The sequence below is a fragment of the Phyllostomus discolor genome, chromosome 10 (assembly GCF_004126475.2).
Source record: "Phyllostomus discolor isolate MPI-MPIP mPhyDis1 chromosome 10, mPhyDis1.pri.v3, whole genome shotgun sequence".
Taxonomy (NCBI): domain Eukaryota; kingdom Metazoa; phylum Chordata; class Mammalia; order Chiroptera; family Phyllostomidae; genus Phyllostomus; species Phyllostomus discolor.
The window spans coordinates 14,672,060-14,697,503 of record NC_040912.2 but is presented as its reverse complement, the minus strand read 5'-3'; the positions used below and the strand labels follow the sequence as shown (position 1 = coordinate 14,697,503).

The following is a 25,444-nucleotide window of genomic DNA, read 5'->3' as shown; positions in this document are numbered from 1 at the left end:
TCATTTTCCCCATGGGCTTATAGTTCCAAAAGAGCAATTTATTTTAATTCTTAAATCTGAAACCTTGTATGTACCTATGAACACCCATCAATTCCCTACTCAAATCCCCAAATAAGATTAGAAAGTTAGAATTATTCTGTTATAAAACTCTTCAGAATTCATTCTTTGGAACCTCATATCCTAGCATCTAAATGTTTAAGCTGATCTAGCTAAAAGAAAAAAAGTATTTTGTTTGTTTAATCCCGGCTTCTACATGGGCAGTTATTTTTCATTTGAAGAGTAGCAGGTCTTGGAGATAAACCAATTTTCTCATCCTGAAGTTAAATAAGGAACAGCATGGAAATAATGTTCTTGAGGACACCTTTAGAAACTATGGAAAAGTAGCCATATTGCTTTCTAATAATAAATAGCAATATGTTGGATATAAGAGTGGCAAGACTTGAGATTCTCTGAGTTATCCAATGTCCACTGAGTAAAACTGAAGCTTTGGGAAGGTGCTGTGTTTATCCCATAGTTGTGTGTGCCTGCCGATACACATACCACACAGTAAGCCAGGGGATGCATAGATCCTAATTTGAGAATAAAAAACGGATTAAGGCTTTATTTTTCTGGTCACCTAAAAAGCAGAATGTTTACCATCACTAGGAGTCAAGGTATTATACATCAGGGACCTTAATAAAACTTACTTCCTGTGATCCTATGACCTAATGCAATGAATGCCTGAAATGCGGGATACTAGCATGGTATCAGCCCCAAAGGGAACTGAACACTAATAATCATACACAGTGCTTTGTTGAGAGGCTGGCTGTTGTTTGGATTTCTGCCTGACCCTTATTATCTCCAACCACTTTCCAAAAGCAGCAGGAGCACTATAGCTTCCTCACTCAAAGAGGGAGGACCCAAAATTCTGTGACTTTGGGTGCATCCCCCAGACATTTCCATAGGAGAAGGGCGCAGGCGCCCGCAGATGTCACCTGGCACAGCGAGGAAACAGAGTGGTACTGGGAGCAGACCTTACTGTGAAGCACGGGTAGGTGCCCATTTCTCATTGCTGGGAGGAAGAGAGTGAGTTTCCAGACCACTCAGAACAGACTACAGCAGTACCCCTTTTTCACAGTTTCACTTTCTGCAGTTTCAGTTATAGTTAACCGTGGTCTGCAAATATTAAATGGAAAATTCCAGAAATAATTCCTAAGTCATGGCTCAATGATCCTCCTTTTGACGTTTCGTCAGAAGGCCAATAGTAGCCTAACACTGCGTCACAACGCCTGCATCGCTCACCTCGCTTCACCTCGTCACGCACACATGGTACCATCTCACCTCATCACAAAGGGAAGGATGGGTGCAGCACAGCCAGACACTCTGAGAGGCTCCACATTCACTTCACTTTTACAGTATATTATTGCAATTATTCTATTTTATTGTTAGTTATTGTTAATCTCTTCTTGTGCCTAATCGACAAATTAAACTTCATCATAGGTATGTATGTATGTATGTATGTGTAGGAAAACACGTAGTATGTATAGGGCTCCAGGCATCCACTGGGGGTCTTGGAACAAACCCACCATGGATAATGGGGAACTACTGTACTCAAGTATTTCATAATAAGTATCACAGCTTTAAGCATCCGGCTGAATACAGTGGCTCGACTGAATGTTTACAGAAAATTAATATCTCACAGAAAGTCCACAAAATATTTTCTAGCTTTAGACATCAGTAAGATAATGGCAGTTTCAACTCCATATTAACCACCGATTCTTTATAACACTCTACATCTGGCAGGGAAGGTATTGAGGATACTTGGAAAAAAGCTTGCTTAAAATAACAAACCTACTTGTTTTAGAATCTTCTTGTATTATCCTCAGTACAGCAGGAACAGAAGACTAGATGATGACGATGCATCCAAATCTATTAGAATTCATTTCAGAGCCAGAAAGGACCCAAAGCAGCCACTGTCTTCTTCTTGCCTCCTGCCAACATTCTGAAAAATAAATCACACAGATTAGATTAATAGTCTCAAACCAAACATTTTTATATGTACTCTCCTAAATTAACATATTCTTATATTTTGTATTTTTCAACTACATCTTTGCCTTATCCTTTTTGACTATATTTTTCCATCGCTGAAAGCTTCCTGTCCTTTTCTATTACAGGATTATAGCTGGACAGACATCCGCTGCCCCTTTGAAAAACGCAGAGATGCAGCATGCGTGTTCTGGGACAATGTTGTGTACATTTTGGGTGGCTCTCAGCTTTTCCCCATCAAACGAATGGACTGCTATAATGTCGTGAAGGATAGCTGGTATTCCAAGCTGGGACCCCCAACACCTCGAGACAGCCTGGCTGCCTGTGCCGCGGAGGGCAAAATTTATACATCTGGCGGTTCCGAAGTCGGTAAGGACTTAACTCATGTTTCTGTTTGGGGCATGTGCTGTAAAGCTGAGTGTCTCAGCTTTCATATTTAAATAAACTGTTGGTGTTATTTGTTCAGATACTTTTTGACATAATTTAAATGTGTATGGTACATTTTGCAGCCCATTTCCCTGAAGGCTTACTTTACTCCTTAAAATGTTTATAAGAACTGCAACTTCCTAGATTATATTAATTGTCCATTTTTGTCATGACGAAGCTTTCATTGACAACATCTGGGTTTTAGTTCTAGATTAGTTGTTTTTGATACGTAGTATTATTTGCTTTAAAGATTTCAGAGTTTGGCTTACTTAGAAACCCTTTAAGTCCTCTTTCTATATTCAAGCTTTTAAAATTTGTATTATCTTTCCTTTCTTTGCATCATAAAAAAAAACTAAGAATGAACTTTTTAGTTGCTTCATTCTTTATCTTTTTAATGTAATAACTGATAGTGGTATTTTATGTTCATTGATCAGAATAGTTAGGTACAGAGGTAAAAACCTTTCTTGATATTAAGCGTCCAGCAGTGGTCTTTCTCAAAATGAATAATTTTTTCTTTGTTTGTTCCATTTTTATTTTTTAATTATAATTGATATTCACTATCATATTAGTTTCAGGTATACAGCATACTGGTTACACATTTATGTAACTTAGAAAGTAATCCCCCACCCCAGTAAGTCTAGTAATGAAGAATTTGTCTAAGTGAATATTCTAGGTGAAGTCTAGACACATAATAGCTTTTATATGCTTTCACCTTTTCAAGTAATTTCTTTAGCCAAATAATGGGCTGACAAGGAAAACTAGGAATACTGAGTAAACCTAAAATATGGAATTTAAATGTTAAGCCTTTATATTTTCTTTGATAATTTTTATATTAGCCCAGAGAATATTTTACTTTTTTCTGCATATTTATGTTTTAAGCTTTTACCCCTCCCAGATAAGTCAAGAAAAAATACGATTTCCTAAATGTGATTTAAGAGATGATTTTTCTCATTTAAAAGCATTTTTCACAGAATGTCTAATACATACAATAAATGCTAAAAATAATAAAAATTAACTGTTCTATAAATACACTTTTTGCAGCAAATATTATAGATAACTTCATTTACTCTTAAGTCAGTATTTTACTTACATAGATTTTATTTCTGCCATATACTGTATATTTCTCCTAGTGTCAACCAATTAAATCTACCAAATTGGAAACATTTTTTAAAAAAGGAAGTTGTTGTTAGTCAGGACCATTGCCTTTTCTGTTTGTTACTTTCTGATCTTTGCTTTTTGTACATTTTGATTGTGATTGAGAATTATAAGGGCGGCAGTGTGTGTTGTTGTTTTTTAGCATTAGCAAAGTTCAGAAAACGGCAGATGAGAAATAATTTGGTCAAGTTCTAACTTCTCTTTTCTTGGAAGGAAGAAAAGCACTTTGATAGTATCGTTTCTGAAACGTCATTGGGCTCCTGTAATATGCAGAAGTTGAAAAACAGAATATATGTTTTGCCATTACAAGGTATAATCTAAGTACACCAGAAACATACAGCGATGCCTTGAGCGAATACTCAGGAACGGACCAGCGTGACTTCAGGGCTTGCCCACACAACCACTGAGAGCAGTCAGGAAGAGCAATTTGTTAATGGTGCAGTGGCTGTTATAGAATATTAAATGATAAGCCTCAGCATGTTACCAGATGGTAATTTTTGTATTTTAAGGTATGGGTTTACCATCTGTAAATAGTTATGCTTTTCTCCTCTGTATAAACATTTCAAGGTTGGATAATTCCTATCATGCACAACTGGGCTTAAAGACATATATAAAGTTTCTTATTTAATTTTCTTTAAAATAAAACCAATTTCTTTTTCTAAAATTTAATTACCAATAAGTCTCCCCAGTGTATGCTGTGAATATTTTCCAAGGTCTCTACCAACTATTCCTACATGTTGCTGCTAATACTGATTGAGTATAGAGAAGACTCTATAACCCTAAATTCTTTCTTCCAGCCACTGACTCGACTCTCCAGTCAGCTCGCCCCAAGCCCACACACACACGGCAGCAGGCATGATGGGGCCCTCTTCTCTTACAGGAAACTCAGCCCTCTATTTATTTGAGTGCTATGACACGAGGACTGAGAGCTGGCACACGAAGCCCAGCATGCTGACCCAGCGCTGCAGCCACGGGATGGTGGAGGCCAATGGCCTCATCTATGTTTGTGGTGGGAGTTTAGGGAACAATGTTTCTGGCCGTGTGTTGAATTCCTGTGAAGTTTATGATCCTGCCACAGAAACGTATGTATTAATTCACAGTATTGTATTCTGTAAACTCTTAATTCACAGAATTGTATTCTGTAAGCTTAAGAAAGAACATGTCAAAGTGCAGAAGGAGCCTTGTATTAAGAATGCACAGACACTTTTAAATGTGCCAAAGTCAGGGGCATGTTTACAGCCTGGGCTCTTCCTATAGCTTAAGAAATGGCTTCACCTTGCACCCTGTGGGAGCCCCTCCCTTTCCCTTCCTTCTTGTAGGAAGGGAAAATCAGAAGGAAAACTCCTGTGCTCAAATGTTATGTTTAGGAAATATTGCCAGACTACAAAACATAGAAGTCTTCCACCCCAGCTACTGCTTTTATAAAATTAAGAGCAACATTTTAATTATAAAGTATGGTCATGTGCATTTATTTATGCTTCCCACCTGCTTCAAAAGGATTTAAGGAAGCATAATCAACAACTCCTTTCCCCCCCCCCCAAAAAATGCAGTTACAAGATTTTTTTTATGCATATTTTGTTCAACTGGTTACCAATTTTAGGAATAGAATTGAAAGCAATGTATCTTGAAACTTGTCTCTTCCTAGTGTTTAGACTAGGAAATGTCTTGAGATCATCAGGTTCATTAAGAGAGCACAAGAGTTTAGGTGCAGCTCATTGGCACAACATTTAAGTTGAAAACATTTACCCAATAACTTGTTCTGGTAAGGGAAGAACAATCCTATAAAAAGCAAGTGAATTTTCTTTCTGAAGTTTTTTGTACGTTTTTGAGTGTGAACAAGAGGTCTGACTGGGATTTCTTCTGCATTCATTCCCTCATTAGTTTCATGTCACTGTACTTACACCACCCCTGCTACTCAGTAATTAGCACGTCCCTTCATTTGCCAATTTGCTAGAGGCCTGTGATAAGTTTGTGTTTCACTTACTCATACATACATTTAATTAAAACCACGTGACACTATTTGTGCTTTATAGTCTTTGATGTATCTTTCTCTTCATTTTTTATACCATTTTACAAGGCATTGTGAACTACAGGAAGTAGATTTCTTCCAAAGACATGTTAGTAGTCTCCAGATATCCTCTACATTTCATTTCCTGTCAGAGCTGAAGGGAATAAAATCCGTATTTCCCCATCTATAGATAAATTGCTCCAAACCACTGTGAAGCTTTTGTTTTCTAGCCTTCCAGATGTGTGTGTGTGTGTGTGTGTACACATAGGAAGCTGGCCTTTCTTATGAATCAGCATGAGTCCTTTTACTGCCAGTGAACAAGCATACTGAAACCTTCCTTTTCTTTCCCCAGATGGACTGAGCTGTGTCCAATGATTGAGGCCAGGAAGAATCACGGACTGGTCTTTGTGAAAGATAAGATATTTGCTGTGGGTGGTCAGAATGGCTTAGGTGTGTGATGTCACTTCACTGTGCAACCTTCCCGATGAGTTTGCTGATTATTTTCTTATCTTAAATTATGGAAACGGTTCTTAAAATCTAGATACAAGCATTCATCACATATATCATTATATTACTTTTATAGTTTCTGGGAACTAGCATTTTACGAAACATTGGAGCACATTTAACATCCTTTTTCATGAAATGTGGGGAACGGCCATCAGTCAGGGTAACTGTCTCACATGGCTTCCACACATTTCTAAGTGCTCCTGGGTTATGGCATCACACTAGCTTAAGAACTGTTGAGTGACAGAAATAATCAAAGTTTTAAAAAATACTTCTTAAACTTTTTAAATACAGGTTTTAGGACTTGTGTCCAGGCTCTGAATAGCAAAGTTTCCTAAACATTTTTAAACACTGCATGAAAACATTATTACTGTTTCTTAAATGAGTGAATTTAACCTTTTTATTTTCCTAAATAATGTACTAAAATCTTCAGTAATTGCTTTAAATAAGGGAAATCTGGACTGAATCTATATATACTCCATCACCTCATTTTAGTCAGTACCTTTAAACATTACTTAAGTGCAACAATAAAATAACTTCTTTCCTCTCTCCTCTCTCTGCTCATTACTATTTTCTGCAAACTACTGAAAGACAGAAGGTCAAAGTGGGACATTTGAATAATTATAATTAATCCAAAGGAAAATTCACAGATTGGTATACTTTTTTATTCTTCTAGAACAGATAGAAAATTTTTAATTTTGTATAATTAAATATTTATGATTCGAAAATGATAAATAAAAATTAAATTTCTGCTGGGTTAAGGTAAGCATAAGAATTTAAATGGTAGATATGTGGGCACTGTAAAATTCTTACACCTTTTTTGCATGCTTGAAAATTTTCATAATAAAAGTGTTGGAAAAATGCAAAGAATTATTACTTTAAGAGATCTGTGGATTGCGTACAGTGTTTGTGTTTTATCCTTTTGCAGGTGGTCTGGACAATGTGGAGTATTATGATATTAAATTAAATGAATGGAAGATGGTCTCGCCGATGCCGTGGAAGGGTGTGACAGTGAAGTGTGCAGCAGTCGGCTCTATAGTTTATGTTCTGGCTGGTTTTCAAGGTGTGGGTCGATTAGGACACATCCTTGAATATAATACTGAAACAGACAAATGGTTTGCCAACTCCAAAGTTCGGGCTTTTCCAGTAACAAGTTGTTTAATTTGTGTTGTTGATACTTGTGGAGCAAATGAAGAAACCCTTGAAACATGAAAAATGAGTGCACTTCAAGACTCTTTGGAGACCCCAAAATATGGCCACCAGTGCTTTGTTCCAAGAGTTTGGTTACAAAGTTTTAATTTGGTGGGATGTTTTTTTGGGTTGTTTTTTTTTTTATTTTTTTGGAAGGAAGTTCCAAGTAAAGAAAGATCCTTATAAAATACATGTATTTTATTTAAATTTCCTTACTTGACTACAGACCTTATTTTAGCCGGCCACATAATCATGAACATATCTAGCAAGAAAACTTGAAAAATAATGAGCATCAGTGAAAGTACAAATTCTTAAGTGAATTTCGCATTCGTAACTATGATTATGACAGAGGGGGGGATTGGCTCCTCAGTGAAACTGTCTCATCTTAGCTCTAGATTCTATTTTCATACATCACAGAAGTGCTGTGTAATTAGGTCTGTTTGTTTTGATTCACTCAAGAACTAAGAAACAGCGTAGAGCAGCTTAGTCTCACATGGTTTTGCTTGTCTTCCTTCGTTGCATTTAGTGCCAAGTGTGTTCCATTTTTAAAAGCAAGGCAGAGTGAGTCAAGGCATACACATACTCTCTCACAAACTTCATAATCGCATTTCGGGATTTTAAAAAATGTACTATACACCTGATGAAATATATTCAATTAAATATATTCCATCTTTTAAACAAATGTCAAGCTTAGCACCCATAGTTAATTTATATCACCGTTTTACCCAGTGCTTTCAAAAATGATTACATGTCAACCATGGACAGGTAGTTCAGTTGGTTACTGTCATCCTGATACACCAAGGTTGTGGGTTCAGTCCCGTCAGGGCACACGCAAGAATCAACCAATGAATGCATAAATAAGCAGAACAACAAATCGATGTTCCTCTCTCCCCCGCTCCCTCCCATCACTTTCCTCTCTCTCTCTCTAAAATCAACCAATAAAATAAATGATTGTCTCTTCAATCCTCACTTTAAATACAATCCAAGTATCATTCCAAAAATAAAACTATTTAGAGCAAATGTATAAGTCACTAGAATAGCACTGATTGTGTTGACTTTGATCATTGTCAATCAAAGTCAACAACTGATCAGTGTTGACTTTGAACTTCTTATGGATTATAAAGGTACATGATTTCCTTAGCAAGACACATTGGAGATATTTGTCCCCATTGTGTCTAAAGTTTTGTAAGAATTTGAATTAAATATTTGTCATCTCATATTGCTTTTATGTGGTAAATAAGTCTCTTATAAACCCATCTACTTATTTCTTTCCTCATAATGCTTTGTCCTTTTACATTATGAAATGTATGGAATGAGCCATATAAAGCTGTCACCATCAATGTTTTTACCTGGTAATATTAAATATTTTTAACTTAAAATAGACTGCTAAATTTATTTGTTCTTTATTTTAGATGTGTTAATTATTGTTTTTAAAATTCGTCAAGCAGTGTTTCTATTTAAATTTTCATTGTTCTCTTTATATGGGAGTTTTATTTATTTATTTATTTTATTTCAATCATTGTTCAAGTACAGTTTTCTCCCCCCTACTCCCGTTCCAGCCCCTCCACCCAACCCTCTATATGGGAGTTTTATAATCTAAACACTAAAAATGTTTAAATGAGAATGAAACTGTGAGAAGCATAATGGTATTTGTATTTATGTAGGTTTTTTATGTACATGACAGCTTTATTGAGATATGAGTCACATATCAAACAGTTCACCGTGTGAAGTGCACCATTCCAGGGTCTTTAATACATTCACAGAGTTGTGCAACTATCACCACGATTTTGGAACGTTCTCATCACCGCAGAAAGAAACCCCACACTCAGTCGCAGTCACCCCCCCAGGTTCTCTGTGTATCAGTTCCCCACAGCTCCTGCAAAAAAGCACCACAAACGTGGCAGCTTACAACAGCAAATGTGTTCTTCCTCAGTTCAGGAGGCCAGACGTCCTGCATCAAGGTGTTGTCAGGGTTGCTCCCTTCTGGAGGCTCTGAGGCAGAAACTACCCAAGCCTCTCCCCTGGCTGCTGGTGGCTGCTGACAGTCTTGCAGTTTCTTGGCTTGTAACTGCCTCCCTTCATTCATTGTGTCTGTTTTCACAGGGCCTTCTTGCCTGTGTGTCTCTGGCTTTATGCGGTGTTACAAAAACAGTCATTGGATTTGGCCTACCTTCTCCCCCCACCTTGCCATCTGGTATGACCTAATCTTAACTAATGACATTTGCAAAGACCTCATTTCCAAATAAAGTCGTATTCTCAAGTTCTGGGTGGTCATAACTTTTGGGAGGACATTATTCAACTCAGTTATACCCCTCAAACACCCAGCCTTAGACAACCATTCATCTTTCTTTCTCTAGATTTGCCTATTCTGAACATTTTTATGTTGGGTTTTGAATTTTTCTCTCCACTAGAAAAGAAATGTGTCATGGGAAAACAGATAAATCTTCACTGAGGAACTTTACAAATAACAAGCTAGGATCTTTAACAGTGTCAAGGTCACAGAAGTCAAGGAAAGACTGAGGAAAAGTTCCAGTGTGGAGTCCAAAGAAACATGCCCTGGCCAGGTGGTTCAGCTGGCTGGAGCATCGTCCCGTACACCAGAAGGTTGTGGGTTCAATCCCCCAGTCAGGGCACAGACCTAGGTTGTGGGTTTCATCCCTGATCTGAGCATGTACAGGAGGCAACCAATCAATATGCCTGTCTCTCTCAAAAATGAGTAACTATATCCTCGAGTGAGAATTAAGAGAGAGAGAACGGGAGGGAGAAGATGAAGCCTGGCCAGCTAACTCAGTTGATCAGAGCATCTACCTGATAGGCCCAGGTTGAGATTTCCATCCCGCATCAGGGCACTTACGAGAATCAGCTAATGAATGTATAAATAAGTAGAACAACAAATTGATGTTTCTCTCTCTCTCAATTTTTAAAATTATAAAGATATGAGTAAGGCAATACATATACGGTAATTAACATGACAGGAGGCAAGAACATACAATGGAGTCAAGATAGTCTATTCAATAAATGCACTTGGGAGAATTAGACAGATACATGCAAAAACATCAAATTACACCACCTTCTTACACTATATACAAGAATAAACTCCAAATGGACTAAAGACTTAAATGTTAAGACTCGAAACCATAACATTCCTAAAAGAAAACATAGGCAGTAAAATCTCTGACACCTCCCCTAGAAATATTTTTTCTGATCTATCTCCTCTGGCAAGGAGGAGAAATGAAGGCTAAAAAGTTTTTGCACAACAAAGAAAATCCACAAAATGAGAAGACAACCTATTGAACTGAAGAAGATATTCACCAATGATACATCTGATAAGGTGTTAATATCCAAAATTTATAAAGAACTTATACAACTCAACACCAAAAAACAATCAAAATAAAAACAGACTCAGAGAGGAGCAGGTTGGGGGTGGGGGGAGTTGGGTGGAAAAGGTGAAGAGATTAAGAAGTAAAAGCTGGCAGTTACAAAATAGTGATGAGGATATAAAGTACTGCGTAGGGAACATACAATATTCAACAATATTGTAATAACTATGTACAGTATCTGATGAGTACTACAACTATTGGGGGAACACTTTGTAAAGTACATGAATGTCTAACCACTATGCTGTACTCCTGAAACTAATACAAAATAGTATTGAATGTAAACTGTAATTGAAAAATAAAATTTAAATTAAAAAAGAAATATAAGTCCACAATGATTTTGAACTGGATTCTTTTCCTCTGAAGGACATTATTGGGACATTTGGCAAAATATAAATGGAATCTAAGGATTAGATGGTATTAATGCATCAATATTAATGTTCTGATTTGGGTAATTATATTGTGCTTAAGTGGGAGAATTTCCTTATTTGTAGGAAATAAGTATTTGGGTGATGGACGTTAGGTTTGCAATACAGTCCCAAATGGCTCAGGGGGAAAAAACACATTCTTTGTACTCTATTTGTAACTCTTAAGTTTGTTGTAAAATAAATGAATTAAACTGCTTTTTAAAAAATAAGCTAGGTTGCACCCGTTATTCCCACTGCTCCTGTAGATTGGATTGGCCTCAAAAATCCAAAGTATACGAGCAAGTTCAAAAGTCAATCAACCTAAACCAGGAATTTTCAACCATCTTCAACTCATGGAACACAAACTAATTACTAAAATTGTGCAGCACACCAAAAATATATACATTTTTGTTGACAAAAAAATAGATTTAATTTTGATTCATTCACACTGGACAGTTATTGTTGTGCTGGCTGTTCTTTTTTTAACTTGACAATCTGATGGAAGAGAGGTCAGTGGCCTTAACTAAACAGGTACTGTATGTTTTAAAAATTCTTGCAGCACACTGACTGAAAATCGCTGTCCTAAAAGCCAGAGACAAACCTGCAGTCCAACAAAAGTCAGGTTCATTGATTAGTCTCAATCAAAGAGACTGAACACCAGAACTGTAGGGTGTCTCACCATAAAAAGCGTTGTAGGATTTGGGGGGAAGGTAGACTTTAGGTAAAATTTAAATGAAACAGTATTGACAGGCTCAAAATAAAGCAGCTGCGTGTAAAGGCATCAACATCAGACCTGGACTGAGAAATGGATGTAAGGTCACGTCTCCTTGAAAAGGACAAAGAAAATATGGGATTTTCTTTTCGGGAGTCCCTTATCTGAGCTCCGCCCCTGGGTAGAAATCGAAACTGCTTCCCCGTGTGTGTCTTAGATCCTCCAAGTAAGAGTGGGACGTTTCATTCCTGCTGATATAATTTCAAACAGCAACGTTTATGTGCACTTTAATGAACAAGGTTTCTCGTTGTGTAAGAACATATACCATTTAAGAAATGAGGGCTGTTACAATACCTTTCAGTTGCAGTCTGTTCTTAAACAGTTTCCCGTTACCGTTACAATTTGCCTTTGACACTCTATCCTTACGAATAGCTAGGCACTCTTTTACTTTCCCAGATGTTGCAAATGAATATACAATCGGTTTTTCAAACCGCAGCTAATCCTCCTCTCCCGCCCTTGCTTAACGTCTAGGTTTGCTGGACTCACTTTCTGCTCATTTCGACTTCTAGTCTCCCTTAGCAACGCAACGGCGCCAAACTTGCCTCTTTCTCAACGTACCGGTTCAATCTTTCCGCTTTCCGCGGCCTCACGCCGTACCGGAGGCCCGCCTCCCTCTTCACAATTCCTATTGGGTAAAACGCACGCCTCTCATAGCAGTGAGGGAGGGACGAAAGACCCGCGGCCCTGCGTGGACGCCATGAGATGACGTCACAGCAGCGGGGCCGGAACTTTCGGTTGCTTTAGGATCTCCAGGTTCTCCCCTCGCTGAGGGCGCTCCCTGAGACCGTTGGGCCGGTGACGCCGCCGCAATGACCATCTGTCAGTTCTTCCTTCAAGGCCGGTGTCGCTTTGGAGAGCGGTGCTGGAATGAACATCCCGGTGCCTGGAATGCGGGCGGGGGACGGCAGCATCAGCCCTCAAGTGAGATTGCCCTCAGTCCTGCGCCACCTCTAGCCGAGCTGGGTTGGGCCTAACGTGGGGGCCAGCCGGTGGGGAACGGGCGTCCCGCGTGGGGCTCGGCGCGCGCTGCGGCGCACCGGTGAGGGGACTTCTGTCCGCCGCGCCCAGCACAGTCTCCTTCCGACGTGTTTGCTCGCGTATGAGGCACTCGGTCGGTTTTTGTTGAGCGGACAAAGGCAGGGGCTTGGCTCTGAAGAGTAATGCCAACAATGAGTTTTAAGTCAAACGTACGTGTCAAAACTACCCTGTCGGTGAGTGGCAGTGGTTCGGAGAATTGGCAAAGGTCGACCCAGACGCCTCCTTGCTTTACTATACTCTTATGGGTACTTGTTTTTTGTTTTTTTAAACCCTTTACTCGAATATAATTTTTACTAAACTTTGTTTTCGAGGGAGAGGCTAGCAACTGGAATCAGAGTCAGGGGTCTCTGGGGAAGTCGCGAACGTCTTTGGACATATAATAATAAAGTAGCTTACAGAGCCGCTGCTCAGACAGATGCACATGCTCATAAAATTTGGGGCAAAATTGGGAGGACGGGATGCCCGATTAAGAACTCTGGGCTACGAGGGAACGGGGTGTGGAGGACCACGTTGACTTGCTTCCCTGGCCTAAGTGATTGCCGAAGGTGTTGGCATATTTCATTCTATCAATTATGGATGGTGCGAAAAGCACTGTCTTCGAGGAGAGGAGAGATCAGGCATGAAACCATAGTACAACACAGGGTTTTAATGGTCAGATGAAGAAGTTTTGTTTTCCTAGAATTAGAACTTCGTCCTTAAAGGCATCATGAGATGCTGACTCCCCTGACATACTCTCCCCTCTTTGCCCCTTTTTGGGGATATTCTGTATCTGCCCTTAAAACCTGGAGTTGCATTGCGTTTTCACGCCTGGTCGCTCTTCTTGAAGGCAGTCTTTTTTGCATTACCAACAGCAGACCTAACGAAATATTCCAAACCAAAAATTAGGACTCAGGGTCTGATAAATGTGAGTGCACTTCCATTAACAACAGAATGTAATATTTGACATTCTGTGGAGACTCCTTCAACATGGAATAATTAGAAAATAAACGTTGAATGGATAGAGTAATTGAGGAAAGAAGTGTAATAAAACTCATCAAATAAACAGCGTATTTAGCTACTGAAGCAAGCGAATGCTTCAGGAATGAAGAAGTATGAAGGCTAAAAGCTATATTCAGAAGATGAATTGAATTTCTTCAGTTGTTTCATTCCCAAAGGATTTGGAGCTTTAGAAAAATAAAATATCATTAATCCATACTTGAGGGATCTAGTCCGGCAATCTGCTGCCTGTTCTCTTTGGTTTTATTAGGTTAGGTAGTTTTACATTTGGGAGATGAATTTTTATAAACGAGTGTATCTCCCATCACTCCACATTTGTATAAATATTTAACAGAACACCCCCAATTCAGTGAGAAACAAGGTGAATTACCTTAGAACTAAATAGAAAGTGATGAGTAATTGAGATAGTTGAAGTGATGACTTTTTCAAAATATATAAAAAGGATAGTCCTGTTGGCTCATTTTGATAATTATGAAATATTAGTAATTTGCTCATAATAGAGGAACTCAGCACATTATTTACATATAAGTTACCTTTATAATTGCCCTATGAAAGATAAGTGGGTATGTGTTTTCCCAAAGGGAAGACTGAGTCAGATAGATTATAAGCATCTCAAGGACAAAGTCTAGAATCTAACTTTTTATCTTCAACAAACTTTTTAATACATTCCCCATTTTTCAGACGTTATTACTATATCAGGCCCAGTGGGGGAGCAAAGAATGATAAAGGCAGCTTTTTATCCTGAAGGAACGTATGATATGCCTTCACTCCACTCCACTACCAAGCAGTTATTTACTTAATAAGCTTATGTCAGCTGAACTTAGTAATATATCATTATTTTTCTAGGGATTTAAAGTCCTCTCAATCTTGTCATTCAGAAATGCAATTAGACCATTAGGTGATTTGTTGATACTACACTGAATTATGTAAATCAAAAATGAAGAAAAAGTTTTGTGATTTAAAATGAGTGGGGATGTTGAATCTTTGCATAATGTCTATGTAATAAGACAAAATATAATGAACTTTTTAGAGGTTTAAAAGATGAGTTGCCAGTAAAATTGTTCTGTTTCATTGTTTATTTCAGATAGTAACAGACGCGTGTGGAATGCCAACAGCCCAAGATCCTCCAGTGTCATCCAGCCGTCCAGTTTCTCCAGACCTGCGCCATGGGGGGGCAGCAGAGAGCAAGACAAGTCGTCTTTTGGTTCCTTTGATTCTGGAGCTTCAACTAACAGGAACAGGGGGGTGGGATTACCTCAGAACCTGTTCGCTTCTTCACCTAGCACTGATGCACAGAGAGATGAAAAGAAGCTTCTGTAAGTGAAAGCTTTCAGAAAAATTACTTATCCATTTGCTTATTTTTTAAAAAAGTACCTACAATATATTTTAAAATATAAATATATTTAATATAATATATTATTATAATATAAATATAATATATATTATATTTAAATATAAATATATTTAATATTTTTAAATATATTGTAATACATTAATACATTAGAAGTAATACATTATTTTAAAAATCAGAATAAGCAAAAAGAAGAAAAAGCACCCATGATCCAGTCACTCAGAGATAACCACTATTTTTATATATATATATATATATATATATATATATATATATATATGTGTGTGTGTGTGTATAAAACATATCATACTAGACTTTATTTCACTTAAAAATGTGTCATCTTTCCATATCAGTACAGTGCCTTCTCGGAGCTAATTATGCTTTTTCCACTTTTCTATTGTTAACCCTATATTGTGAATATCTTTCTAAGGTAGTCCTGCTTAAGTTTGTTATAAATTATGAGACCTTTAAAAAGTATGAGGTAACATAAAGCAACTTGTGATCTTAGAGGTCACGTATCTCATATTTTAATTTAATTTTTATTTATTTTTTAGAGAGAGGGGAAAGGAGGGAGGAAGAGAGGGAGGGAAACATCAATATTCACACATCGATCAGCCAGGGCATATTTTTCTTTCTAAAACTTCTACTTCATTTACCTCATTCAAATTAGTTTCATTTGGTTTCCTTTATTATTATAGAATATATTCCTTATCATTTCTTGAGAACATTTGTAGTAGAATTTATGGCTGGTGCCAAAATAGTGCCTGGCCATGCATGTGCAACTACCTCAGCTCCTGGCTCCTAGGACAAAACACCAGTGTACTTGTTGGTCTTTTACTTTCCATACATTAGAACCAGCAGTAAACATTTTGAGCCATGTACCATATACTACTGATATTTTAAAAAAGAAAAACAAATGAAACCCCTTCTTCCTGTATTTGATGTTGTTATAAAAATCCTAAATTCAATATAGATTCTCTGTTGTATCTATCATTTTATTAATCGTAGCATTGTGTACAGGGGATTTAATTTAGAACAGATTCCATATACAGCTTTGACAACAAATTAACTGAATGGGTATGGGTCTGTTTACCCTTTTGCAAAATGTGAAAATTAGACTAAATGTTCTCTAAAGTCCTACCCCTGTAAAAATGTTATACTTCTATATTACTTGGTACTTTCTGTCTTTCCCAGTTAAATGATCACTGATGTTAAAAGTTTAAAAAAGTTAAAGTTGTATTGTATATTTTATTATATTTTAGTTCTTTAATATATGTATGGTACAATAGTTCTCAGTTAAATGTGTTGGTTAATGGTTCAGAGTACTGGGAAACCAAAATTATGAACTTCTTTAATATGTAATATATCTATAATATGAAATATAGTTTGTATTTCTATATGCTTCTGCTTTAAAAACACTTGAGAAGATATAATGGAAAAATCTAAAGTTATATATTTACCACAGTTTAAAATTTCAATCATTGAAAATGATAAAAGATCAATTTTAATAAGCAGATGAAAACTATTCTTTTTTTTCCGTCAGGGAAGGAATTGTAAAGGATATGGAGGTTTGGGAATCGTCAGGGCAGTGGATGTTCTCTGCTTATTCACCAATGAAAAAAAAATCTAGTATTTCAGGTAACTGAGAAACTTGTTAAAATGTGTTTTACAACTCTTATTTTTCTAAAACCAAGACAATGCCACATAAAGAAATTAAGCACAAACTTAACTGTAGTTAGTACAGCTAAGTACCTGAGTACTTAGCCTGAGTTCTAGCTGAACTTCATGATTCGGAGATTGAGGTTGGAAGGTATAGTTCATTTAGGATTTGTAGTTCTCATGAGAAAATAGTGAAATCAGGACCATCCACAGGTCCATTTCCAAGGCCCAAGCAGAGGCTCTGCTTCCGTGGCTCTCTCTCTAGGTACCCCTGCAGAACCTCTCGGCCGCCTGCGGTGGGTAGAAGAGTCTTATCCTGCCTGCTCTTAAGGCCTTAGCTGTCTGATTCTGTTTTCTCTTTCTTCCCTACCTTTCCTTTTAAGGATAGTTGTTCTTTATAAAGCACAGGAAGGCCTATCCTGGAGATGTTTGTAGGTAAGGGGCTTTAGCTGGGCTGCAGGGATAGCACTTCTATAGAATATGCCTTTGCCTCCCCTTTTCCTTTGTCCATAGTTTCTAAGCCCTTTCTGGGCTGCAACCTAGATTGCCACCCTTCTCTAAGCCCACCCTGGGTGGTCCTGGGCTTCTGGCCTATGGAGTAAACCGCAAGTACCTAGCAGATGGGAGTCCTTGCAGTCCCTCAGAACTCTGGGGTCTCTACTCTGTCCCAGTTCTACCTGCTCATTCTCTCTGAACATGTGTGTCTCACGACTCCTTAGTTATTTATTTACTCGTTCAACAAATTCTTGTCGAATTTCTTTTGTGCTAGGCCCTATTCTAAGGCTAGGAATATTGTGATGAGCAAGAAGGGCAAGATCCCTGCCTTATGAAGCATGTTCTTGAGGGAGGGGGACAATAAGTAATACAAATAAATAAGAGAATTCAGATTGTGATTTTTCAGTAAAGAAAATGAGGAAGTATTCAGCCTTTTAAAATTAGTTCAGAATTGAGCCTAATGCCTAATGAATGCCCTAAAGCAGCTGTTCTCAAAATGTGGACTGTAGATCCCTAAGTAGGGTTGCCAGGTTTATCTATATTTTAGATCAACAAAGAGTAATATTTTAGCATATGAATAACCATGTTAACATTTGTGATAGCACACTGAAAAAGTTCTCGTGTGTCTGAAATTCAGATTTAACTGGCATCCTGTATTATTATTTGCTGAATTTAGCAACCCTATTCCTGAGACCCTTGTAAGGGCTGTAAAGTTAAAAAATATTTTCATAATAATGCTAGCACATTAATTGCCATTTTCACTGTGTTTACATTTGCACAGTGAAAGCAAAAGCATGGGTGCATAAAACTCCTATCGAAGTATAACTCAAGGCAGAGACAGCGTGCTGTATTACCAGCCTTTAACAGTAGTCAATTCAAAAATGAGTGTCATTTTCACTTAAAAATGTCCTTGATGAGATGGTACAAGTTATTAATTTTATTAAATCTTGGTCTTTAAGTGCAAACCTTTTTACTATACCCTGTGACAAAACGGGAAGCACGCATGAAGCTGTTTCTGCCAAATACTCAAGTGTGAGGGTTTTCTTATAAGGGGAAGTTCTGGTGTGATTATTTGACTTGGGAGCTGAACTAGCAGCTTTTCTTCCCCATGGGTCAGTTTTTAATGAAAGAATGACTGAGAACAATGGTTATTTAGACTTAAGTATTTGGTGACATTTTCTTAAAAAATAAATGAAGGGAGGCTGTCACTTCATAGAGAACAACTGAGTATTTATTGACAATGATAAAATTCAAGGTTTCAAGAGAAAATTAGATTATGGAAAACTGTTTTCTTCTAATGTGAGCTTGATGACTTCTTGATACTGAAAGTCTCTGCCAATGAGATGGACAGTGACATGAACAAATATGAATACTTTGGTACAGTAAAATAACATTTGCCAGCATTTGGAAGTTCTAGATATCTAAGTGATCCAGTGTTTTCCAAATGTTCAATCTGTAATATTACAAAATTACACATACCTGAAAAATCCATTCTAAGTGCTAAGTTATCAGTGGATTTAGCATAATAGTACAAAAAGTTTGAACCCACATTATAGCCAACCTTTTAGAAACTACCCCCTGTCAAGTTTTGGTGTAATATCAAGGAATAATAGTCACAATTATCTGAAGAGGCCATTAAAGTCATCCTTTTCCAACTACATACCTGTGTGAAAACAAGTTTTCTTCATATACCACAACCAGGCAATATATTGTAGTAGATTGAATGCATCTAATTATTTCCTGAGGTTAAATCCTAAAAATCCTATTGAGATTAGAAGGTGTGAACATTTCTAAGGCAACTGATGCTCATTGACAATTTTTCTCCTGTAAAAGTGGTACATTTTTAATCTCCTCAATGGCCGTTTAGGCCATCCTACTTTACCACATTTTTTTTTAGTTTTTAAAATTAAAAGATTTTATGTACTTATTTTTAGAGAGGGGGAGGGGAGGGAGAAACAGAGGAGAGTAACATTGATTGGCCACCTCGCACACATGGCCCATCTGGGGAGTGGGCCCACAGTCTGGGCATGTGCCCTGATTGGGAATCGAACCAGCAAGCTTTCACTTTGCAGGACAGTGGCCAACCAGCTGAGCACTGGTCAGGGCCACTTCCCCACATTCCTAAAAACAATAAATAACATTCATTTTTAATCTTTGCCAGTCTGATAAATAAAGCATTTGATCTCTATTTTAAGTTGTATTTTTAAGTGAACTTTTTTATTTCATTTATTTACTGGCCATTTGAATTTTTTGTGAATTGCCTGATGATTATATTTGCTTACTATTCTTAGTGATTTGTAAGAGCTATTCATACATTAACATCAGTTCTTCTCCTGCATGTTGCAGTTATAGTTTTCCAAGCTTGCCTGCCTTTTAATTTTGCTTATTATAGTTTCTGACATAGAGAATGTGTGTTTAGACAGAAGTTTAAATGTATACATAGTCAACTTTCTTGTTCTTCTCTTTGTTTTTTTCTTCCTCTCCATTTATATTTAGAAAAAAAAATCCCCCTTCAAAGATAATAACTACTACATTTTATTCTAATTTTTTCTTAATGAATTTTTTCCTTATATTTTATGAAAATTTTCTAATGACCCACATTAGTACATTATCTTGTCTAGCACCTCTAGCTTTACTGTACTATCAAAAGTATTGGCATTTATTTAAAAATTCCAATTGATTCCTTACTTCAGGTTTTACAGACATTTCACCAGAGGAGTTGAGGCTTGAATACCATAACTTCTTAACCAGCAATAACTTACAGAGTTATGTAAGTTTGTTTCCTATTCATCTACCTCAATAACAGATTAGGCTTCTCTGTAGTAGAGGCTTGCTTGTGTTGGCAAAGTGGGTAAGGTCTACAGTTTTTTCAAGACAAGGCAGTTTTTACTTTCTAAATTACTTTTACTTTCTACATTACTTTATTTGCAATTGATTAGTTATCTAAAATGGTGATGATATATTTTGACTGTAGAAACTAGGAATGTCATTATTTTATTACAAATTATCCAGCGATCCTTCCCAGAAATTAAACCCTTCATTATTTGGTAAACATTTGTAGAGTGTCTCTTCGATGCAGAAACCGTGATGAGTCTTAGGAAAGCAAAGTTAAATAAAGCAGTCTGTTATAGAGGTTAACATTCTCACATGTTAAATATCAAAAGTGAAAAGACTGAGTTTGAATAGGTTTGGTGCTGAAGGAAATGACAGAGACTGGGTTTTTGTGTTGTCTACAGTCACGATCATGTGTTTTAACTAGTGCACGTGTTCACCTCCCCTCCGAGTGTAACTGACTTTGCTGCCAGGCACTTGTGATTCTTAGCCAGGTGACTTAAGGAGTTGCAGAACCAGGGAGAGGGGACTACAGCTGGAATATCTTTGGCAAATAGGAGCAGGTCAATGCAAATTTTACAAGTTATGGGCCATAAAAATGTTTCATAAACTTTTGTAATTTTGGCAAAGACATGAAGTTGTCGTTTGAGAGATATATATATAAGCATTCAGTATTGGCTCATTATTTTTCTGTCTTCTCTCTTCAGCTCAGTTCCATCCAACAATTAATAACTCAGTGGAAGAACAGGGTGAATGAACTGAAAAGTCTAAATACATCAACTAAAATAGCTTTGGTGAGTACTAGAGAGTTTACTATATGGAAGTATCTTATCTATTGCTTTTTTGTAAGAATTTTACTTTGTGTTTGGAAAACAAAGTTAAAATTTTCTGCCGAGCCCTGGCTGGTGTGGCTCAGTGGATTGAGCGCTGGTCTACACACCGAAAGGTTGCTGGTCTGATTGATTCCCAGTCAGTGGGAATCAACCCAGGCACAGGCCTGAGTTGTGGGCCAGGTCCCCGGTTGTGGCCATGTGAGAGGCAGCCTATAGATGTTTCTCTTGCGCATCAATGTTTCTCTCCCTCTCCTTCTCCCTCCCTTCTCTCTAAAAATAAAGAAATAAAATAATTTTAAAAAGAAAAATATGACGGCACATTTAAACTAATGTATACTTTCATGACTGAAGAATACTTACCACATGCTCCTTGTCTTATACAGAAGTGCCTTTAGGAGTTATGTTATACTCACCTGTCTCCGAAGGTACATGATCGTAACTAGCATAGTCATTCTCCCTGTCAATAAAGTTATACTTTTTCTACCCCCATAAAAAGTGCTTAAGAACCTTACTTTAAAATAAGATATTTACCTTTAGAATTTAATGTTTCCAGTTTCCCAGATGGTTTATGTTTCTGCTTTCTGAAAAAGGATATGAGAGTGGTAGTTGCCTAAACTTCCGAATGACTGACTGTACGACCATCCCAGCACCCCACCCTTTCTTAATTGCGTGCTTCCTAAACAACTAGACTCTTATGCCAGCCAACCCCTTCCACCTTTCAGGTATTATAATGCCATTTCAATTTAGTAGGACTTGCTGAAAATATTCTGTCCCTAGGTGGGAGGTGGCCCTCTATCACCATTCTGAGAGCTGACCTAGAAGCGAAAACTGAGTCCACAGAGCCACAGAACTTCCCTCACAGTTGGACGTTCCCTGCTCTCTGCCAGCTTCCTAGAGGCCCCCCAGTAGGTGAGGGTCTTGGACAGTGCACTCGCAACTGGCTTAGTGTATCAGTAACTCATTCTTTAAATCTGTTGTATGATTATAACATAATTTGTTTATTCATTTACCTGTTAATGAATACTACACTGAGGGAGAGAAGCTAGACCCCCCCCAAAAAAAGAATACACATTAATGATTCCATTTATATGAAACTTTAGAAGAGACAAACCTCACCATCAGTACAGTGGGAGAGAGCAGCTGAGTGGACTTTGGGGGCCGGGAGCGGGCTGACGGGAAAGTGACGCAGGGGAGCTCTGCGGGGTGGTGGGAGTGTTCTAAGTCTTGATAGTGGTGGTGGTTATAAGTTTGTCAAGCTCATTGACATATGTATATTTTATAGACACACAGACATCAAATGGATGCATTTTATTGTATATAAACTATACTTCAATAAAGTTTATTTTTTAAATAGGCTATTGGGGCTTCCAGGTGAGAGAAATCACATCTGTTTGGGTTGGTTAGAGAAGGAAAGGCTTCTTGGGAAGCTGTAAATGAAAAGTTTTTTTGAAAGGGAGGTGAAGATTCCAGTAAGCAGAGCTGGAAGACATTTCTATAGCGGGAAACAGCAAGAGCATAGAGTATTTGCAGGCAACAGGAAATGTTTAATAGGTTTTAGTGTTAAGTTTTAGTAGTGTCTCTTAATATCTAGATTTCTTTATAAATGCAGATCAGCCTATAGATACTGACATGCATTATTAAAATTATTTTTCTGACTTTAATATGTGTTCATTGGAGAAATTTAGAAAATATTTTTTAAGCTATTATTTATTTACTTTTTAGAGGGGAAGGAAGAGAAACACCAACGTGTGAGAGATATACCGATCAGTTGCCTCTCACATGCTCCCTGGGGACCTACCTGGCCCACAGCCGAAGCATGTGCCCTGACTGGGAATCGAAATTGTGACCCTTTGGTTCTCAGGCCAGCGTTCAGTCCACTGAGCCACACCAGCCAGGGCTAGAAAATATTTAAAAGCATAAGTAAAATTAAAACCATAATTCATCAGCCTTTACTCTTAATCTTTGAGATTGGTGCACTTTTTTTCTATGCATATTCCTATTGTGTGCATTTTTCTATGTTAAACATTTAACTTCACATTTTTTAGTGCATTTTTAAGTTCAGTTTTAAAAATTGAATTTGGCTCTAAAGCATACAGAAAGGTACTTGAGAATTATCCATCCAGGACTCTATTATTTGCCCCTTTTTACAGCTCTCTGATATAAAGGATGGAATAAATCAAGCAGCACCTACATTTGGATTTGGCAGCAGCCAAACAGCAGCATTTGGGTCACCAGGTAAGTGATAAAGTAACGCAGGACTTCACTGATCTTGAAAAATAGGATTTTATAGTTTTCAAGTCATAAAGCCTGAAGGTCCGTTAAGTACCATTTTAAGTCGCCCTTGAAAATTCTACCACCTTCCATAATGGAGCTTCAAAGAATTTGATTCAGCAAGCATTGGTGAAAGGGGGAGGGGCCAGAATGGGCTTCGCTATTCTTTGAAAGACCCTATGGCTCAAGCTTTAGAAATATATTTTAGGAATGGCTTTTTCAGACTTTCATAGCTGTGGTAGCAGCACCTTTGAGGACTTTCTTGTCACTGTGTATAGCAGTGTATATCACCCTCAAGTGACAGCTCCCTAACATGGGGGAGGGTGCAGGGGGTAGGCAAGCCTTCCTTCCCCCTGGAGGAGTGCAAGTGCACTTCCCTGAGCTTCCTCACAGCTGCCTCCTGGAGTGAAGGTAAATCATGGTGCAGATGACGTCAGTGTAGCAGGAAGACAGAACATCGGGGGCTCCGGGGGGCTCCGTGTGTTTGTTCTAGCTTCTCAGTTTCACTCTTCTCCCTTCCAGTAATCTTCTCTCTTTGCAACATCCAAACATGGCAGGAATAAGGGGAAAATGAGGGGAGTCGGGTGGGGGTATGTTAATGTGGCTGCATTTCTGACTAGAATAGATTTCTTTTTCTGGTTTATTTGTAGGTTTTCCAGTGAATAACAGCATGAGTGATACTGCTCAAAATTTTAGTTTTAAAGCAAGCTCTGGATTTGCCACTGCCCCTTCCGGAAGCCCGCCTGTGTTCGGGAGTTCGCCAGCGTTTGGAGCCGTTCCCTCTGCCAGTCCTGCCATCACCACCTCTACTCCAATTCCTGGGTTCGGGAAACCCCAGGTCACATCTGCTGCTTCATTTTCATTCAAATCCCCTGCAGCTTCAGGGTTTACCTCACCTGGGTTCTCGGGGTTCCCAGCCCCCGTGGCAGCGGGCCCTCTCGGAGCTCTAGGGGCCCCAGCCTTCGGGAGCGGCAGCTCTGTGGTTGGCTTTGGAAATCCAGGCTCACAGTCTCACACTGCTTTTTCCAAGCCATCCAGTGACAGTTTTGGAAATAGCAACACGTCCACCTCTGTCCCCATCTCAAACGGCAGCACGACAGATAATGAAATATTCACGCCCAAGCATCAACTAACAGCAGAAGAACTAGAGCAGTTTCAGTCTAAGAAGTTTACTCTGGGGAAAATTCCACTGAAGCCACCCCCTGTGGAACTTCTAAATATTTGAAAGGACAATGTTAAATACAGAAAAGAATGTCTTTTAAAATTATTGTGAATGGTTCATATAAAAGAACAGATAAACACACGTATGTATATGTATATATATTTATAAGGAGTAGAGCTTTCAATAATAAATTTAGAGGTTTGAAATTTAACATTTTTTCTTGAGCCTAAGTAAAACGATACTCAGCAGGCGATTTTCTTGCACTACAATTACTACAAATCTGTCAGTGTGCACTGAATAAAATACTTTTTTCATTCTACATCATTTTACTATCTTACCCTTTAAAGTTTTACCTTTAAACTTTTTTTAAGAAGGAGATAATATCTAGAACCATTAAGGGAAAAATGCTTAAATATTGGGCCTACTCGCCAAACATTAGTAGCATGACTTCCCTTCATGTAAAAGAAGATACTCTCAAAGAGAGAAATAACAGTTTTTAAAGAGTGAAAACTTATATTTTTCGGACCTAAGAGGCATTTTCCCTCATGCTTTTGTTTCCCCCTCAATTTTGGCTGTCTCATGGACCGCCATTTGAGTTTTCTTCAACAGTTTTAGGCTAATTTTTATCTTAGCCTAATTTTTATAAAACTTTATTTATTCCTTCCATGATCCTATCAAATGGTTGGATTATAAGAGGGACAGAAGTTGCGATCATGTGAATAAACAGCGTATGTAGAGGGGTCAGGATTCCTCAGCTGTGTTTCCACAGCCTTTATCAGAACTCTCAGACACGCCGGGATCTCCGTGTCCTCAGCTGGGCGGCGGTGGGGGGGGGGGGGGGGGGGGGAACATCTTCATATCCAGTACGTGGTTGACCCAAGAAACCAGAGACCTGGCACACTTTGAGGCCCCGATGTCAGAGCTCTGTGCTCCTGCCTCAAG

At 38.1% G+C, this 25,444-nt stretch overlaps 2 protein-coding genes and 2 long non-coding RNA genes across 13 annotated transcripts in view; 2 read left to right on the top strand and 2 right to left on the bottom strand.

Moving 5' to 3' along the window:
- Nucleotides 1-8,043, top strand: part of KLHL7 (kelch like family member 7) — a 54,608-nt gene extending 46,565 nt beyond the window's left edge. For all 4 annotated transcript variants that reach the window (XM_028525736.2, XM_036010508.1, XM_028525737.2 and 1 more), the window contains 4 exons: nucleotides 2,154-2,394; nucleotides 4,487-4,688; nucleotides 5,967-6,064; nucleotides 7,047-8,043. In XM_028525736.2, coding sequence (XP_028381537.1) covers nucleotides 2,154-2,394; nucleotides 4,487-4,688; nucleotides 5,967-6,064; nucleotides 7,047-7,330 — 825 coding nt within the window. In that variant the 3' untranslated portion in view covers nucleotides 7,331-8,043. The remainder of the gene's footprint in view (nucleotides 1-2,153; nucleotides 2,395-4,486; nucleotides 4,689-5,966; nucleotides 6,065-7,046) is intronic.
- LOC118497047 overlaps nucleotides 1-12,474 on the bottom strand; it is a 77,335-nt gene extending 64,861 nt beyond the window's left edge. The window contains exons 1-2 of one of the 2 annotated variants that reach the window (XR_004899594.1): nucleotides 12,160-12,474; nucleotides 1,835-1,981 (exon numbers count right to left, since the gene is read on the bottom strand). This is a non-coding gene — a long non-coding RNA (uncharacterized LOC118497047). Of the gene's footprint in view, nucleotides 1-751; nucleotides 1,982-12,159 lie in introns of those variants that run through there. The other variant, XR_004899595.1, reaches the window with a different exon arrangement.
- Nucleotides 12,475-12,553: 79 nt separating this feature from the next.
- NUP42 (nucleoporin 42) lies at nucleotides 12,554-24,826 on the top strand. Of its 5 annotated transcripts, none has more exons than XM_036010510.1 (7): nucleotides 12,554-12,781; nucleotides 14,979-15,215; nucleotides 16,794-16,888; nucleotides 20,098-20,174; nucleotides 20,944-21,030; nucleotides 23,220-23,304; nucleotides 23,991-24,826. In XM_036010510.1, exons 1-7 carry the CDS (start codon nucleotides 12,675-12,677, stop codon nucleotides 24,563-24,565), a joined length of 1,263 nt encoding a protein of 420 aa, XP_035866403.1. In that variant the 5' UTR covers nucleotides 12,554-12,674; the 3' UTR covers nucleotides 24,566-24,826. The 5 variants fall into 5 exon arrangements, with proteins under 5 accessions (XP_035866403.1, XP_028381508.1, XP_035866405.1 ...); XM_028525707.2 differs by having other exon boundaries at nucleotides 12,554-12,786; nucleotides 14,984-15,215; XM_036010512.1 differs by lacking the exon at nucleotides 16,794-16,888 and having other exon boundaries at nucleotides 12,594-12,781.
- LOC118497046 lies at nucleotides 13,568-22,902 on the bottom strand. Of its 2 annotated transcripts, XR_004899593.1 has the most exons (4): nucleotides 22,868-22,902; nucleotides 21,601-21,650; nucleotides 15,907-16,051; nucleotides 13,568-13,759 (listed from the first exon to the last, which is right to left on the bottom strand). It is a non-coding gene; the product is annotated as an uncharacterized LOC118497046 (long non-coding RNA). The 2 variants fall into 2 exon arrangements; XR_004899592.1 differs by lacking the exon at nucleotides 13,568-13,759 and having other exon boundaries at nucleotides 15,823-16,051.
- Nucleotides 24,827-25,444: the final 618 nt, after the last annotated feature.

What these genes read in the sequence shown, in the direction of transcription:
- NUP42 (XM_036010510.1), top strand. Translation starts at nt 12,675, where the DNA reads ATGACCATCTGTCAGTTCTTCCTTCAAGGCCGGTGTCGCTTTGGAGAG. An exon ending in AGAGATGAAAAGAAGCTTCT is followed by an intron (nt 15,216 to 16,793) that starts GTAAGTGAAAGC and finishes TTTTTCCGTCAG; the next exon opens with GGAAGGAATTGTAAAGGATA. An exon ending in AGCAGCATTTGGGTCACCAG is followed by an intron (nt 23,305 to 23,990) that starts GTAAGTGATAAA and finishes GTTTATTTGTAG; the next exon opens with GTTTTCCAGTGAATAACAGC.